The sequence below is a fragment of the Oenanthe melanoleuca genome, chromosome 4A (assembly GCF_029582105.1).
Source record: "Oenanthe melanoleuca isolate GR-GAL-2019-014 chromosome 4A, OMel1.0, whole genome shotgun sequence".
In the NCBI taxonomy this organism is placed as follows: Eukaryota; Metazoa; Chordata; class Aves; order Passeriformes; family Muscicapidae; genus Oenanthe; species Oenanthe melanoleuca.
Genome location: NC_079338.1, coordinates 7,156,832 through 7,174,241, shown reverse-complemented (window position 1 = coordinate 7,174,241; position 17,410 = coordinate 7,156,832). Strand labels below are relative to the sequence as shown.

General features: G+C 47.7%; 1 protein-coding gene across 1 annotated transcript; it reads right to left on the bottom strand.

The window, feature by feature from the left end:
- Window positions 1-8,999: 8,999 nt before the first annotated feature.
- Window positions 9,000-14,806, bottom strand: HMGB3 (high mobility group box 3). Its single transcript, XM_056491438.1, has 5 exons — window positions 14,702-14,806; window positions 11,807-11,963; window positions 11,156-11,295; window positions 10,470-10,644; window positions 9,000-10,001 (listed from the first exon to the last, which is right to left on the bottom strand). The coding sequence occupies exons 2-5, from the start codon at window positions 11,954-11,956 to the stop codon at window positions 9,858-9,860; spliced, it is 609 nt and encodes a 202-aa protein (XP_056347413.1). The 5' UTR covers window positions 11,957-11,963; window positions 14,702-14,806; the 3' UTR covers window positions 9,000-9,857.
- Window positions 14,807-17,410: the final 2,604 nt, after the last annotated feature.

Sequence of the window (17,410 nt, the reverse complement as noted above, 5' to 3'; positions counted from 1 at the left end):
TGAATCCAGCTTTCTAGAGATTTGACTTCCAGGGTGCCCATGGATGACCACAGGAGTGTTGTTCTACTTCTCCAGACTTCCTGCCAAAAGGTGCTGCTGGCATGGACCAAGAAGCAGGATCCCTGGTACACTGGCCCTAGCAACGAAGCTGTTTTACCTGTGTGCCCACACTTCACCCAGTGCCAAGAAATTGCCCTCGGCAGCAGCTCCCTAGGCTATTACCCAGAAAAAACATATGACAACATTTCAACCCAGTGGAACACAGAAGTACACAAAAAGTAAACATGCTGCCAGTGCCTACTGCTTCCCTAAGCAAAAAATCCCATTTTGCCAGAAAAAGGCAAGAAAACAAGGCAGCACAGCAGGAGTCACTGGCCATTGCTGCTGTACCCAGAGCCTCATGGGTCAGTGTGTGTAGCTGACAGGTAAAACAAGAACATCCCCCACAAATTACGAATGTTGCAGGGCTTTCACACAACCTTCACATATTGCTGAGTCAGAACTTTCAGTGACACAGCCACATAGCTGCATTCAACTCACTCCTCAGTCCTGCTTTAATTCCCTGGGACATCGTGTCCAGCAGCAATGGCATTGCTAGAAACAGAGTAGGGTGGAAATTACACTGCTCCCCTGAACAAGAAACCTCTCAGTGCCAGCTGGCTCAGTGCAATGCTTCTCACCTGTGGCACGTGCAGTGCTGCTCCAGCAGCAGTGAATATGTGCTGGGAGCATTGTGAGGCTCCAGCTGTGTACAGCTACATTTGGGTATGTTACAGCTGTGGCTAAAATTGAAGCTGCCAAGGCATAGTATGCAGGAAAAGGATGGAGGCATGAGCAAGGCGCTGGAGACGGAGGAGCAAAAAGGGAGCACACGTGGACAGGACAGGAAAGAAATTACTTTTTGGGGAAAAAACAAACCAAACCACTATTCAGTTAGTTCCGCTCAGAACATATTTGTAATTCCTTCTTCAATAATGTTTTCAAAAAAGCAGAAGGATTTTTCAATTCCTATTTGATCATCAAATGAAGAGACCCTGTTCCATTCCCACTCTGATAACCAAGCCATGAACCTTGTGTCTGCAGGGATGAGAGTGAGGGGCCGGGAGTGAGAGGGATGGAGCAAGTGGAGCTGACCCCAGGCAGACAGTGCTCCAGAGCAGATGCTGCTGGTGGCAGAGGCAGCCCTGCACTGTAACAATGGGCTCAACTTCGGAGGAACTGGGCTCGGCACACTAGAAAGGTTCAGAAGCCTCGAGCTGGGTTTTCTCCTCCTCCTCCTCCATGCATTCGCTTTTCTGTTGGGCTCTGCAGAGCGGCCCCTGCCCAAAAAGCAAGGGCCTGAGTATCACCAGCCACGGAGATGCATGAGGTTTCCCCCAAAAATCTCAGAGCAGCAGGCGGAGGTGGGGCATGCAAACAGTGCCATCAGACCAGAGCATGTCCCTTCAGTGTCAGAGAGGGAGCTAGAATACAGAGCTCTGCTGGGGCGGGTGGGATCCTCCACAAATAACACCAGTAATTGTTATTTTGGAATATATCCACAGAGAGCCACAGTGATCCCAGCATGCTGTTCATTTTTGATGCCTATAACCCACATTATGAAGACACAACCCATCCCAGCAGATGAGCTAAACAGCAGGCTTACAGATGTCCACCCCCTCGCCCATCCCAGACTCCTAATCCCCTACTTTGTCTGAGCTCTAGCTCATTTCTGATGCATTCAGATTATCCAGCGAGCATAACTCCTAGTGAACATCTGAATATTTCCCCCTCCATCTCACATTTCACCTTGGAGGAGAAACACTACACAAAGCCCAGGCCTTTCTTTATGAAGCCAATTAGTGCAACACAAAAGCAGTGAATAGGACCAGGCAAAGCTCAATGGCCTGTAAAATCCCCAATATTTCCACAGGAGCTTAGGCCAAATATGACTGTTAAAAAAAAAAAAAAAAAAAAAAAAAAAAGGGAAAGCTAGGGTGAGCACACCAAAGTGCTAGCCTTTCCAACCACGTTAAGAAAACCCAGCAAATCCATGCAACATACAAGGCAGTTCATAGATCATATCGAAAAGTTTACAAAGCAATTCTATAACACTGGACGACCCAAGTTTGCAAGGAACAAAAGGAAATGATTAACAGGGGAAATATGCATGGTACAAAAAGACTTTTTAGTCCAAAAAAGGATGTCCATATTTAGAAACACTTGATTCCTGTTGTCAGGGCCCTGCTTTTCCTGAATGTGTTTCTCTCCCGTGAAAGAAAGAAGTCACAAAGGGAGTTTGTGAGTAGCCATGTCACATGCACACAGGGCACTGCTGATTTTTCTCCAGGATTAAGGGAAAAATGCAAAGGATCCCAGAGCAAGCAAATAAAAAATTAAAAATAATAATGTCCATATTTAGGGGAAGGCTTCTAGCAAACCAGCAGCTCCTCTGTCAGGATCCCCTCTCTCACCATGGGCACCCTGAGTCCTCATCAGGGTGGGCTGCTCAAGCATCCATGGCAAGAAGGTAGTTCTTGCTCCCCTGGGGCTGTGGGGCTGGAGTCAATCCTTCTCCAGATCACAGGGATCTGCAGCTCTGCTCCAGAGAGGCTCTTGCTACAGGGCTCTGCCACCTGCTCTTGCACAGCCCCACCAACCAAGCATGGCCTGGAAGGGGGTAAATGGAAAAGAAACCCTACCAGAACAACTCTGATGGGCAGGAGCCTTATGTTTGGCAGGATGAGAATAAATATGAAAGTGCTTCCCACATTCACATTCACTAACACCTTATCTGCCCCCACAGCAGCCTGTGTCCTTGCCATGAGGTGTGCTCAGCACAGCCTAATATGTTTCATTGGCAATAATCACCTTTGTGAGAGACCCAAGCACAAACAGCAGCAAACATTTCTTCTGAGACCACCCCTTCTCTTTCATCCATAGTCACTGCCGAACCTCATTGCTCAGGGCTGGCTGTGAAATACAGCACCATATGGTCCCCAGCACAGGGAGAGACCCTGTGGGCTGGATGCCGTCTGCTCAAGACCTGGAGACCCACATCCCTCAGCTGCTTCCTGCTCCTGTTTCCCACCTCCATCACAATTGTTCAGCCCCACATGGGTCATCTGGGAGAGCACGCACCCAGTCAGCAGCAGTTCCTGCATCCCCGTGACCTCCATCCTCATCCTCACGCTGCTGTGAGCACAAAAATCTCAGAGGAATAGCAACAGTGAGTGTCTGAGCTGGCACAGAGCAACAGCCCATGAAAGCTGAAGGTCTTCCCTAAAGCACCTGACTACAGGGAAAAATAATTTCCTCTTTGTCCTATCACTATCTGCCCATGTAAAATGTCACTCTCCCTCTTTTTCATAAGCCCCCCTTAAGTATGGGTAATGGAAAAGTCAAAGGGCTCAGCTTTACAGTCTCCCCAAGCAGAGCACTAAAAGGGGGCAGGCCCATTTGCTCCCGCTGAGCAGAGATGCATAGAGAAGAGTAGAAAAATAAACAAGGCTAAGTCCTTCTATGTTCAAAACCACTGAAAGTCTTCTGCAAGTCACCCTCAAGGCTCAAAATATGTGGTCTGGTCTGTGGGCCTATGGTTTAGGTCTATGTGATTTTTTTGCTAGACAGCTCCGGTGGGAATCACTAACAAGTGGAACAAAAGTGACAGCGAGTAATTTCACTGTCTAATGCTAACCTCATATAGGGCCTATGACAGGGGGGTTTGAACAAGATAATCTTTAAGGTCCCTTCCTACCCAAACAATTCAAAGATTCTATGATTCTATTTGGTCAGATTCTATTCCACTTTCAGACACATTCTTTGAAGAAAGGATTCTCTTCAAGAGTTTTACTGACATCTCGATCTTTGAGCTTGGTTTGAAAAACCTTGCAAAAATTAAGTTACTCTATGAAGCCACAAATTAAGCAACAGAAGATCCAGTATGTTTCCTTCTGCTCTCCCTGCTACTGGGGAGAAATCCTAGCCAGGACCTACAGGTAGTAAACAACTGTTGCCTTAAACAACTGCAGAAGCTGAGCCCAAGGAAGATCCCCTGAGCACTAAAGCTAAAGAGAACAAAACTCAATCAACATATTTTGTAAGAAAATGGGAGACCAAATTGACCCTGGTTGCACCTTTCTCAAGTCTCTCTTACAGCACCATGTATTACTGCTGGCACAGCCAGGTAACACACAGTAAAAGAGCAATAACACAATCATCAGCAGCAGAAAAGAAGCATTTGTCTCAAGCAATCCCTCAAATCACTTCATCCTGCTATGGGTATTAATTTTTTAAACTAAACAAAGCTAATTTTAAGCTTCACAAAGAAGCAGTTAAAAACATTTACAAGCTATAAGCTCTTACAACAACAAAGCCAAACTATGTTTAATCTATATTTTTTAAAAGAGCATTTTTCTGACTTGAAATACCTGGGGGAGCTTCACAAGTGGAAGGGCTGAGAAGAAAAAGCAGCTCTATTGGTCATAGCATCCTACCTGCCCCCCTCCTCACACAGGTTCAGCTACAGGCGTGTGTGACACTAGTACAGAGGACCTACTCTGGCTCCCCAGGTGTACCACAGGGAGCACGGAGGCAGAGCACCACCACTCTGCACTCATGGGCTCAAAAGTAAACCATGAACACCATCAAAACACCCAGCCCAGCATCAAGGCCAGCCTCCCAGCTGCAGCTTGCCTGGCTGCTGAACTGAGCCAGAGGCATGAAGTCAACCGTGTCAGGGGACACAGTTACAGGACAGGCATCACTTTACAATGGTTAATGCATTTTCATCTCAACAAGACAAATGCCTGCTTTTATGCATCCCAGCCTCTAAAGGTCTTAGCCCCACCGCAGCACCAGTTTGCTACTCCACAAAATGTTCAGACTCCCCACTCCTGGGGAAGTCATCTGCCACCCCTGGTCTAGCTTAACATAAAGCCCTGGCTTCACAGGTGTTTTTGTGAGGCCATGCCACATCCAGGAACAAGAGGAGTTACTCACCACCCATGATACAGAGCTGTTAGCTCCAGTACGGCTTGTGCTGCTTCCTCCTGCCTAATTTAGGGATCCAGGCACCGAAGGACATTCAGGGAAGAGTTCTTAGCATCAGACAACTCCAATCATGAGCATTAACACAGGCAAGGAGACAACCCCCCATCATCCACATATTGCTTTAGCACATAGATATCACACCTCCTGGAAGGATGAGATGCTTGCAGAGTGCTTTAAACACAGATTACCAAATATGCCCAGCCAGGGGCAGGCACATACCAGAGCCCAGCCTGCAAAAAGACACTTCATAGGGCACAATACCCTGTCAGGTATGCTGGTTATTCAGTCCCTTCCCCACTGCAAGCTGACACATTTAGAAAGCAACTGCTTGTTAACAGGGCCCCAAGTACACACTTTGTTTGCAGCACTGCTGTGATTTGCATTTCAGTTTATTGCATTAAAATGTGCAGCCCTAGAAAGAAATAAACATGCCAATTGTCACACTTCTTCCCATTATCTTTTAGAAAGTGAGCTTGGGTGAACATTCATAGAGGGGATTCTGAGGCTTGTCAGAAAGCACTGCCAGAAATGCAGCATTCTGTTCTCATCCCACTGGCAAAGTCCTATCCTCTCATCCAGCTCCCCAAAACCTGCAGCAGAAGAGGGCTTATCTGGGAGATGTTCCTCTGTTCGTGGAACAAGAGCCTGAGTGAGCAGAGGTGGCTGCCAGAATTGTCTGGAGGCTGGAAGTAAAAAGCCATTCACCTGCCACCTGCTGAGCCAGGACCAACAGAAACCCTTGCACCTTGCTGCTGCTCCTGCAGGGTTTATTAGGAGTAAAACTACCTAAAAATGAGCTGTTCAAAAGGAGAAGCCACGAGAGATACTTTGACTGTGTTTGTATCCTCAGTCCCATCCCCAAAGCACTCTCCCTGTCCTACGGAGATATGCACTTGTACTATGATTTTAAATTAATTTTGTTACAGAAAATAACACACTCCTTCCCCACAGATGTTAGGATTCTGACACAGCATTAGGAAACCATCCTGCAATGTAGTTTTCCTTGTGACTGTTTGTGAGGTGTGACTGCCACACTCATGGTGGGACTCCCAATGCAGCCTCTTCCTCCCAGTCTAAGTGCTCACATTTGGCTCACACCAAATATTTACCATATCTCAACTGAATTTTGGAATATATAGACTACAGAGCAGTGAGTCTGTGGCCTCTGACTCTCTGGGTCATGCTAACACTCCCAGTCTCATTCCCACCAGAGGTAGATTCTGCTCTGCACAGAGCAGCTCAGCAGCCTCATGCATCCCATTGCCCCCCAGATGGTTTGATTCAGAGCAATGTGATGAATTTGGGTAGCAACGTTCTCAAGAGTACAGACAATCCTGACTGCAAACCAAACAGCACGAACCACAGGAAATGACACACGTAACATGGGTCAATGCTGTCTCTGCCCCACATCACCATGAGACACTTTCTCTTGTTCAACAGTTCTCAGACCTCTGACACCCCTTTTAGGCATCCAGAGGGACCATCCCACCTAGTCAGGCCTTCCTCTGCCTCCCCCCAGTGGGTTTTAACAGCTGCAGAACCAGCATCATCCCTTTTTCTTAGATGACCCTAGTCCCTCAGCCCAACTTCAGCAGGGACAGGAGCATCAACACATCACATTTTGGAAACATAAGCAGTCTCACAGTCAGTTCTGTCAAATTCATGCAAGGAAAAGCCTCTTCATCCATCCCCTCCCTCTGCCCAATCTATTTTTATCCTTACCCTTCTCTACATATCATGAAGTTAATAAGAGACATATTTACTTTGCCTGGCTTGGGAGTAAAGTTGAACCAGAAGTTTGAGTTATGAAGCAGCACAAAGCAGAAATGTCTTCTCTGAAACACCACAAGCATTTCAAAGCAGAGAAAAAGAGCATTTGAGGGTGCTTTAATAAAAATAATGGAGCTGGGTGAAATTAAGCAGTTCCCAATATTTGAGATGACATGTCAGAACACAAAACAGTTGTGGGGGGGGCAAATTATGTGTTATTTATATGCAATCAGGCTATGGCATTTATTAACAGCAGCGTATTCAGGGAAGAAACATCACTACTACAACCAAAGTATGCAACTGCGAGCACCTGGAGTCCTGCACTAGTACTGCATTGAACAGCATTCCCAAGGAACACCGTATTTCAGGTGCGTGAAGAGCAGCAACAGGTAGCGCACGCAAGGTCCAAGACTTTGATCAAGCTCTGCAACTTAAATGGATTTCCAAAACAACAGAGGTGCTAGCTCTAGTCCTCATTTACTGATACTATCAATAGGGGCTTAGCTCACAAGCAGTTAATTCAAAGCCAAGCTTGATTTGCACAACAGTGATCTACAAAGTCCCATATGTGGCTAAGGGGAGATTTTGCCAACTAGACAATAGAAACAGCATTAGAGCTCCTGAACTGATGCCATTACTTTTCTTCTCCACCACTTGCCCATCAAATTTCCACACACTGGGATCTCCAGATGCCTATTCCCTTGCATCAGAAAACACGAAAGGGTACCAAATACAGAAGTACCTATTGCTTTTCCAGATGCAACTTTATTGGGGCTTTTAAAATGCAACTGCTCATAAAATAGGGGCAAATATAACTTTTTCGTGCATTAAAGATACTAAAAATTACTAGAATTAAGCAATTGCAGAAGTATTTCTGAGTGGTTCAATTATCACTTAGCCTTAAAAAAAAAGTTGCTACACGCTGCTATGTTTCATGAAAGGTTTCTAGCTTGCTCCATTCTGAAAATTTTGCTTTCAGGTTTCAGTCTATCTCAACACTAGATCAGAGTGTTTTACCCAGCTGTTGTTGGTGAGTTGTCATGGCTGGTAAGAAGCCAGAAGCAGACAGAAATGCTACCCAATTCAGAAACTAAGTAGTCTTAACTGAATTCTAAAGTTACTGCCTGTAAGCCTGGACCCCAATAATCTCAAACTTGGCTCAAAAGCAGAGGTGGCAGAAGCCCATACCCAACCACTCACAGGTAACCTGTGAGTTACTGTGTCTTCTGAAACCAGCTGAACACAACAGGTCACAGCTCTGAGTTGCTATTAATGCAAATATCCTCACACCCTCCTCTACTCTTCACCAAGCAAGCATCGACTGCTAGAGCCAGCACAGAGAAGGAATTCAGGAGTAGTGTAGAGGTACTAGTTCTTCCAAGTCGTGGTGCTCCCATACTAAGGAAAAACAAGGTTATAGTCACCAGTTAGATACAAGGTACTACCTTTCTCTTCCAAGCACTGCAAAACATCCCCAGCTTGGAAAGAAGGCAAGCCTTTGACACAATCGGTGACTGGAGGGGAAAGACCTGTCACACCCCCACCCCACCTCACAGACCCCAATTCCTACTGCACCTTGTGTCATTAGAGAAAGGACATAGACCAAGTACCTGCGCCATGCTCCTCCTCCAGCAGGGAGTTAAACTTAGGAGCCCGGCTCCTGCCATGAAACAAGAGGCTAGAAAAAACCACAAGTCTGAAACAGTTTAACACAGGACAAAAAAGGCACATTTTAATATGTACAGCAATGCACATTGGGCTATAAATTTACCCAACACAACTGAAAAAAATCCAAACTATGCTTTTATACTTTTTCCATGGTGTCAGCCTCATTCCTAGCCACCTACCTTTCTCTGCATCTCTGAATGCTGCTATATACACACACACAAACAAACAATTACGTCATGAATGTTCATTTAGGCTCCCAAGTTCAAGTAATAAAGTTCAAACTTGCATAGCATCTTATGCCACTCAGCCATAAACAGTTATGATTGCATATTAGCTGGAGCAGCCATCTCTTTCAATTCAGCCAGTTTTGGCTGGCCACTATTTTTAATTTTTTTTTATTTTTTTTTTTTAATCCTTGAGTCAGAATGTTTCCTAAGTCACCAGCCCTGAGGGATGCCACAGACTTCAAAATGAACCTCTTGCTGTTGTTAAGATCCTCTTCAACCAGAAATTTAGAGTGTTGTCAAGAACAGTTTTAAAAATGTAATACTGTTTATTTTGCAAAAACATTTCAGCATTCTAAACATACAAAAAAAACAGAACGTTGCAAATTTGTTTAAGTACAGAGTGTTTTTGAACTTCAGTTGCTGCACTGGCTCTTCACTTAGTTGACCATGAAGAGATGTCTACAGTTTCAGTTTAAAAACTACCGCACTTAACTAAAAAACCCATACACTTCTCATGCCAGCTGAACCCCCTTCCACAACTAAGAATGGCAGCAGAATGCTATTTCACTATATACAGAAAGACAACTTTAAGCTAAATGGACGCCCACTGTAGTGTAAATAGATCTACCCTCACAGTGCATGCTTTGGGCCATGGCACCCCAGGGAACGTACAGCCTTTCCAAGTAATCACTGCTCCTCTAAGGCATCATCACTCTAAGCATGTACCACAAGAATCTGTCTAGTTTTTACAAACTATAGATATGTACAGTTTATAACCCAGGATTTTCTAGCCAATAACCATATAGTAACACCACCTTACAAATTAAAAAAAATGCTTGAAACATTTTTAAATGCTTTGTTACACCAACAGCAAAGTGCACAGAGTTAGGAGAACACTAGAGCGCCTTTTCATTTTAAAAATGTTTGGAAATATGTACAACTTTGATACAGTTTCAGGGTGCTCACTACACCCATGGCCACTTCATGTAAACCAGTTACAATTTCTAGAGCACTTTTAGAAACTACAACGCGATCGGAATCCAATTTTTTTTTTAATTAAGCCTAATAAGGGCAAGAGACACCATCTCAAATAAGAGGTGCTTCATTTACGGTGTTTCCCCTACTCTATGGTATTCACATGGAGACAAGTATTGTACAGTTTTATTCATCATCATCATCTTCATCCTCCTCTTCTTCATCCTCCTCCTCCTCTTCGTCTTCTTCCTCTACCTTTTTCCGAGCAGCTTTGGTTGCTGCTCCCTTTGCGCCATCAAACTTTCCTTTAGACTTGTAGTCTGCAACATCCTGCAAAGTCAAGGGGATGTCTTAATTTGCTCTAAGCAGCAAACACACACAGCATTTGTACAGCAGTGGGCGTTAAGGAACAGGGACTGCACCCCCCCACGGGGACACAGCCAGCACAGGTATGCAGACACCTAAGCATGCTCATGAATCATGGAGGTCTTGAACTCTGCACTAATTTCTTTGAGGAGAAGAGAACCCAGTCTCTCAAAGTTTCCTGATAATGGGACAAAGCTCCTGTAACAGCACAGAAAACCCTTCGTGAAGCAACATGAGCAGCTCCTGCTGCACATTACTGGGAAAATCTCTCCCTTCTTGTTGAAATCTACCTGTGGATCTCCATCCTGCTCTGCCCCAGCCTGTGCAAAGCTCAGCTATAACTATGCTGGGGCCACCTAAGCTGGGCCTATGTTACAAAAGCACATCAACAAAAAAACTGGTACAGAGGAGACAAGTGACAACTTTCCTTACCTTCTCGTACTTCTCCTTCAGTTTAGCTGCCTTATTATTGTAAGGCTGCTTTTCACCATCACTGAGGTTGTTCCACATTTCACCCAGTTTCTTTGCTACATCCCCAATAGATATGCCAGGGTTTGTGGACTTGATCTTGGGGCGAAACTCTGAACAGAAGAGGAAGAAGCCAGACCTTGGAAAGACACCAAAGGACAGTCAGCATTTGCAGCAACACGCCCAGCGAGCACTCCTTCCTCCATCCCTCCCCACACAACACTGATACATGCATGGGCACACAAAAAAGAAACTTCTTTTTTAAACTTACAAAATTAAACTCGAGCTTAAACGTGTTTTGATTTTACTGAAGCCCAGACCTGCAGCCTTCACTCAATGCTCTTTTTTAATTAAGTGCTGTATCCCCTCAACCAACTTCATCTCAGATACACGAGTCTCACTGTGACTCAGCCACTTCCATGTCTTCTATCACTGTGAGTTTAAGAGTACCAAGTACTGACAATTTGTGTCAGTGCCCTACATGCTGAAGACCACAAGCTGCCTAGAAGGTTTAGAAGACAGTATCACTACCATTCCTGCTATACCAACACTGTGTACTCCATCTACCTCCTTCCTGGAAACCCATGTTATACACAAATTGTGAAAAAGAACTAAAACATTTACACATTTAAAGTCTCAAAGTTACTTACGGTGGTCGTTTTGGGGCATTGGGGTCCTTCTTCTTCTTGCCACCCTTAGCTGGTCCATAGTCCTTCATTTCTCTATCATATCGTACCTTATCAGCCTTTGCCATTTCATCAAATTTAGCCTTTTCCTTGCTTGACATGGTCTAAAAAACCAAAACATGAGATATCAAACCTGTGATTACTCAACTGTTCAATAGCTGGCAAACTTTATGTAAACAAGCCAACACATATCAATTCGATATGGGAGTTTCAGAATTTGTTTTCTAAGCAGACCACCTTGAGGACGAAGGTCCTGTACGAGAAATTACAGCCACCATGGATATACTCAGCAATGGGGAAGCAAGAGGAATGAGACAAGCACAGAGTCCTCCTTGGGACACACACCTGGAAGGAAGCAGCTGCTGAAGGTATTGCTCATGAATCATAAAAAAGGCCACTCTAGCGGAAGCATCTAAATGGGCAGATACATAAGGCTAAAATGTTCAGTGCTGCTACAGCTTCAGCAGCACCTGACCAATGGCCAGGACAGCTTGCCGGCAACAGCACATAGACCAAAACAGAACCGGCTCCCTCTCATTCAGACACATACACACACATCATCCTAGCAGATACTGTAAGAAGTTTGTGACTACACAAAGTCACAAATTAAGGTACCTTCCACCTCTCTGAGCACTTCTTGGAAAACTCCGCAAAGTTGACTGGAACCTCTGGGTTCTTTTTCTTATGTTCCTCACGGCACGTCTGCACAAAGAAGGCATAGGCAGACATCTTGCCCTTGGGCTTCTTCGGATCACCTTTAGCCATCTTGATTCTATAGGGATAGAGAAAAAAAAAAATTAATGATATATAGGTGAATGCATACACCTATGTATATATATATATATATATATATATATATATATATATGGTGTGCATATATTTACACACACACCCCCCTACCATCATCTGACGTGATGTCCCATCAGTAACACACCACCTTCTTTCCCATGACACATCTTACCACTCCCAATATAGACTTAAATTATTCGCCCTTGATACTTGGGTTGCAGACAAGCCAAGAGAAGCCAGTCACTGGATTTAAGTGTTACATTAATATATATTTACACCATATCCAAAGACTAGAGACAGCCTTTTAAATATACATACTTCTGCCTATTAAGCATTATATACCAACTAATATAAAGTATCTGCTTTAGTTGGCTCCAGCTGGAGCGGCATAGACAGTGCCAGGCAGCAACTTATTCCTTCAGGAACTGGAGTGTACGTTAGCAGCTGCTGCCCAGGTAAGAAGGCAGGACAAATTAGTCACCTCAAAGGAGTGCAATAACATTTTATATATAAAAAGGGCACAAAAAAGGGCACAAAAAAGGCTGACTTTAACCACAAAAGGACTTGTGGAACCCTGTGAGGTGAGTTATGCTCGCTCTTGCTCCACCAACTGACACATGTTTTGAGGCATAGTGGTCAGTGCAAAGTTGCGATCGGCAAGTTACAAAAACGATGGTGCTAACTTTTGGGCTCCATTTCTTTTCCTGCTTCCATATTAAATATTCCCCGCTTAATAAAAATAATCCTAAGCACACAATATTATTTTCTATTTACAGCTTCTAAGGCACTTAAAAACTTAATTTTTATTAGCACCACGTTAATATTTAGTTGCGCCCATTAACCCGCCAGGGGCGGCAAAAGTGGCCGTAAGCCACCCTGCCCGGCCGCTGCCGGGACACCGCCGCCTCCGCGGGGGCGGAAAACCCGCGGTATCGGGAGCCGGGGCGCGGAGCCGGCCCCGCTCCGAAGTTGGGGGCGAGCGGCCCGCGGCGGCCAGTCCAGCCCAGCCCGGCCCCGCTCCGCGCCCTTCCCGCATCCGCGCCCCCCCAAGGTCACAGCAGCGGCCGCGCTCCGCGGCGCGGGCACCTGCGGCGGGGCCGGGGCCGGCGGGGGCAGCGGCGGCTCCGCCAGACGCCAATAATTCATCTTCCATTTTGTGAAACGCCTCCTGATGAAAGAAAGTGCCCCTGAAATGCGGCGGGGCGGCTGCCGGGGGTCGCCAAGGGGCGGGCGGGGGCGCAGGACACCGGCCCGGCCCCGGGCGGCCGGGGCAAGCGGCAGCGGGAGCGGCGGCGGCCGCGCTCCGCGCCCATGGCCGGCCCCGCTCGCTAAGATGGCTTCTCCCAGCGCCGCCGCCGCCGCGCCGCCGAACAAAGCCCCGCTCCCTCTCCGCCGCACTCGGCCCCTCGCGCCCGCCGCCCCCGGCCGCCAGCCCCGCCAAAACGCCACCCCCGCCACGAAGGGGCTCCCCGCTGGCCCCCCGGCAGGCGGCGGGGGCGTCGGGGCCGGGGCGCGGGCGGGGGGCCCCCCCGCGGCCCCTGCCTAGCGCAGCGCTCTCTAACAAAGGCTCCCGTGCAGCCATTACCGCCGCCGCTACGCTCCTCCGCGCTGCCAGAAAAAGAGTGCGGAGAGCCCCGGGGCAGCCCCCAGCGCCCGTCCGAGGACACGGGAAGGTGGGGGGAGAGAAGCCGGGGCGAAAGCGAAAGGTTTGAGTCCCCGGCGGGGCGCTGGGAAAGAGATTTTCCTCGCAGGGACCCCCCTCCCCATCCCTGTGCCGCTCACACGTCTTTCTTCCCTTCGCCGGGGCTCTCCAGCGCCAGCCATATTAATGCCCACAGCACGGGCGGCGCGGCGCGGGGAAAAGGCGATGCGGGGCCCCGCTGCGGGCGCAGCCCCACCAGAGACACCTTCTCAGACAGGGGAAGAGAAGCGGAGGCAGAAGCGAAGGGATCGGGGGAGTTTGGAGGTGGCGGCGACGGGAAAAAAAACTGCTTGGCCGGGACCGCCGAGCGCAGCGCGCAGGGTTTATCCCTGTCAGATGCTAAAGCGACAGCCATATTAATGCAGAATAAACAGCGGGCACGGCACTGCGCACGGCCGACAACTTTCCCACCGCCACCAGCCCCACCGAGCCCACCCTGCGAAGAGGGCACATAAAAGCCGAGGGCGCCGCGCGTTTTACCGTGCGACATTAGGAGGCGGCAGAGAAAAATCCCTGCCCATGCGGGGGAGAAGAGGAGTTAGTCCCGGTGTAGTTGCTGCACCAGCCATATTACTCTCGGCGGCACGGGAGCCCAGCGCGGAGCTACGGGGCTGCACCGGGGGCAGGTAGCCCCTCGGCGGCGGGGAGAGCTCCCGGCGGGGCAGGGCAGGAGACGGGGGACACACGCTGCGCCTCGCCCGCTGCCCACCGCCCCGCCACCTGGGCACAGCATCTGCCCCAGCACCACCGATCCCCGCGAGAGGGGGGGGAAACAAAGTTTTGGGTGAAATTTCAGATGCTTTTCTAATTAAATAAAAAAAATAAAATCAAGAAACTCGAAGGAAGAAAGAAACGGATCACAACATTAAAAAAAAAAAAAAAAAAAAAAAAAAGAAAAAAGAGACCAAAAAAAAAAAAAAAAGCATACTGGGGCAGGCAGGGTAGAGGGACGAAGGCGCAGAGGTAGGGCAGGGAGAAGGCAGCCGCCCCCCGAAAAGTTGCGGCGGGGCTGCACGTACCTGTATTGTTCGCGGTAGTGTGGACAGGAGCGGAGCGCAGGGCACGACGCGGGGCTCGGCGCGGCTCAGCCTCGCGTTGGCTGCCTACGAGAGCGGCCTGATTGGCTGCGGGGCTCTGCCGTTTAAAACAACCTCCTCGCCCGCTCATTGGTGCAGCCCCTCATGAATATTAAGCATGGCCGCGCGGCGGTTGGCCGGCGCGGGTGAGGTCATTCATTCAAAAAGAGCGCCCGCCGAGGGGGACAGGGAGCGTAGCGAGCGCGCGCCGGGGCGCGGGCGGGAGCATGAGGGGGAAGTTGGCGCGCGGGGGTCTCACGCCTCGCGGAGTTCCCGCCACGTGTGGCAGAGCGGGACCCCCAGGGGAACCTCCCTGGCACCGAGCGGAGACCGGGGGGATCCAGCCACGCCAGCCCCGGGACCGACCCCGCTACCAGCGCCGCGGCTCGAGGGGCAGCCCTGGTAGCATTCCGGGGCGGCTGACGGGAGGGACTCCCAGATCGACAGTAGCGCGTTATTGCTACTTTCCGCCCTAAAGGCGTTAGGGACGGTTCCAGTTGCCGCGCACTGTTTGCGGAGTCGGTTACTAGTGCGCCTAGTGGAACCAAGCCCAAAATAAACTCTGCTGACAGTCCCATACGGGACTGGGTAGAGAAGAAATTACAGAGCAAGAAACTGCTGTGTTTGTGTGAGAATGAACAGAGTTTTACCCACTCGTTCATCAAATAAAGAATCCACTTGAATTACTAGTTCTTATACACTTCCACAATTTGTTTGGTATTAACTTTCCAGGATTTGCTTGTTATTAAAGAGGCTGGTTGCATACAAGAAAATTTGTGAAGGGTGCCCTGCTGAATGAAACCAGACCAGTGTGGCTCTAGGGCTCTTTTGGCCCTCTGGAAAGAGCTGTTTCCTATAGGGCAGCAGCCAAATGGTTAAACTGGTATTCGTGGCTGACCACAATTGTTGGTTAGCTCTGAAAAAAGAGCTGTTATTTTTAAGGATGGAGCAGTAAGACTCAGAAACCACCTCATACTGTTATGGGCTGTTTGTAACAACCACCCTGTTTTGATAGCCAGAAGAAACAGTTGTCCTCTTTAAGGAACAGATAGTGAAAAGAGGCCTCCGCCCTGAGCTGAGGCACTGTCAGGCAGCAGGGTTTACCAGATACTGCTTTGTGGAAGCGCTTATGGCTATAACAACATATGGTCACAGGTTGCCTTTGCTGGAAGAGATCAAAACAAAACAACTGATGAGACACAGAAGAGTGCCAACCTCCTGCTGACAGATCCACTGGGAAGCATGCAGAATTTTACCCAGGATTTTAGCCAAAGTCCTGCCTGGATTTCTCCTTTAGGGTACATCTCAGGCAATCTAGCAGGCACCCAATACAATTGTTGGCCTAAGTACATCATATGCTTATAGAAACCTTAGAGCCATGTCCTTGGGATTTTCAAAGCACATATGATAAAGTCATTCTTACTAGCCTCTTGCCCTATTTCTACCTTCTCAAACCAAAAGTATAAAACAAGGGGTTTGTTCATAAACATTAATGAGGTTACCTGAGGGACTGTATTCTGTAGCATCATCATAAAATACGACAAACAATACTGCAGGATAATCTCTTTGTAGCTGACACACATCCCTTTCACCTATTTTTAGGGATACTTTTAAGTATTCCAAACTAGTTGAATAATTAAGGCTTTTTTCTTGGCTCTCGAGTTGCACGGTTTTTTTATTCTGAAGCACTTTCTTCCTCAAACCACATCTTCCTCAAACCACAATCTCAACCTCCAGAGCACACCAAGCAGAGAGCATTACTAAGGGATGGACTGGCTGTTCAGAAGCTGGCTTAGAAGAGGCACCTGGCATTGAACATGCTATCCCACAGTCATCTCCAGAGCATCCCCTGAGTTCTCATCAGCCAAAGGAAACATTCCCTAAGACGCTTGTTCTAGGAAGGCCAGGAAAGTTTTGACAGCTGGCCAAGGGGCAAAGGAGATATTTTGGTAGCTGAGAGACAGCTGGGTTGCAGGTTTTATCCTAGCACTTGCAGGATGTTTTTGAAAGCAGAGGATGAGTAGCAAATGGGTGAGCATAACCCCCAGAGGAAACGTTTTTACTCACCCCCAAAACTACCACTGCTGCAATTCTGCAGTGCCCTCAGCCCCACACATTGCACCTGGGCCCTGTATCTGGGCCCTTTCCTGCCATGCACCAAGAAAACAACCCAGAAAGTTAGCTGAGCAAATCTAACCCTTGACTGCAACCTCTTCCAGTCCATGCAGTCCCCCTTCCTCATGCAGCTCACCTGTCCTCTCCTGGCCCCTTTTGTAGACAAGGCAGCTCACTAACCCAGCAAAAAGTAAACAAAGCCCAAAATTCTACCTCTTTTTATGCTAGGTTACTTTTCTGCTGGATTAGTGGACTGAACCAGTATACCAAGGAGACAGGTGACTGCCAGAGCCAAGGCAAAGAAAGGAGTGTGCAGAAGGATACAGCCAGCAGAAAAGACTCTGCCAAGTGTGGGTTTGGTAAATTTTAGGGAATTTTGGGGTTGGTTTGTTGTTTTTTGGTGTTGTGGTTTTTTGGGGGTTTTTTTTGTTTGGTTTGGTTTTTATGTTTTTTATTTTGATATGACATATTACCATGTATATAACTATAGAAAGCATGAGAAGAAAACCACAACTAAAAGAAACTTTAGGATGCCTG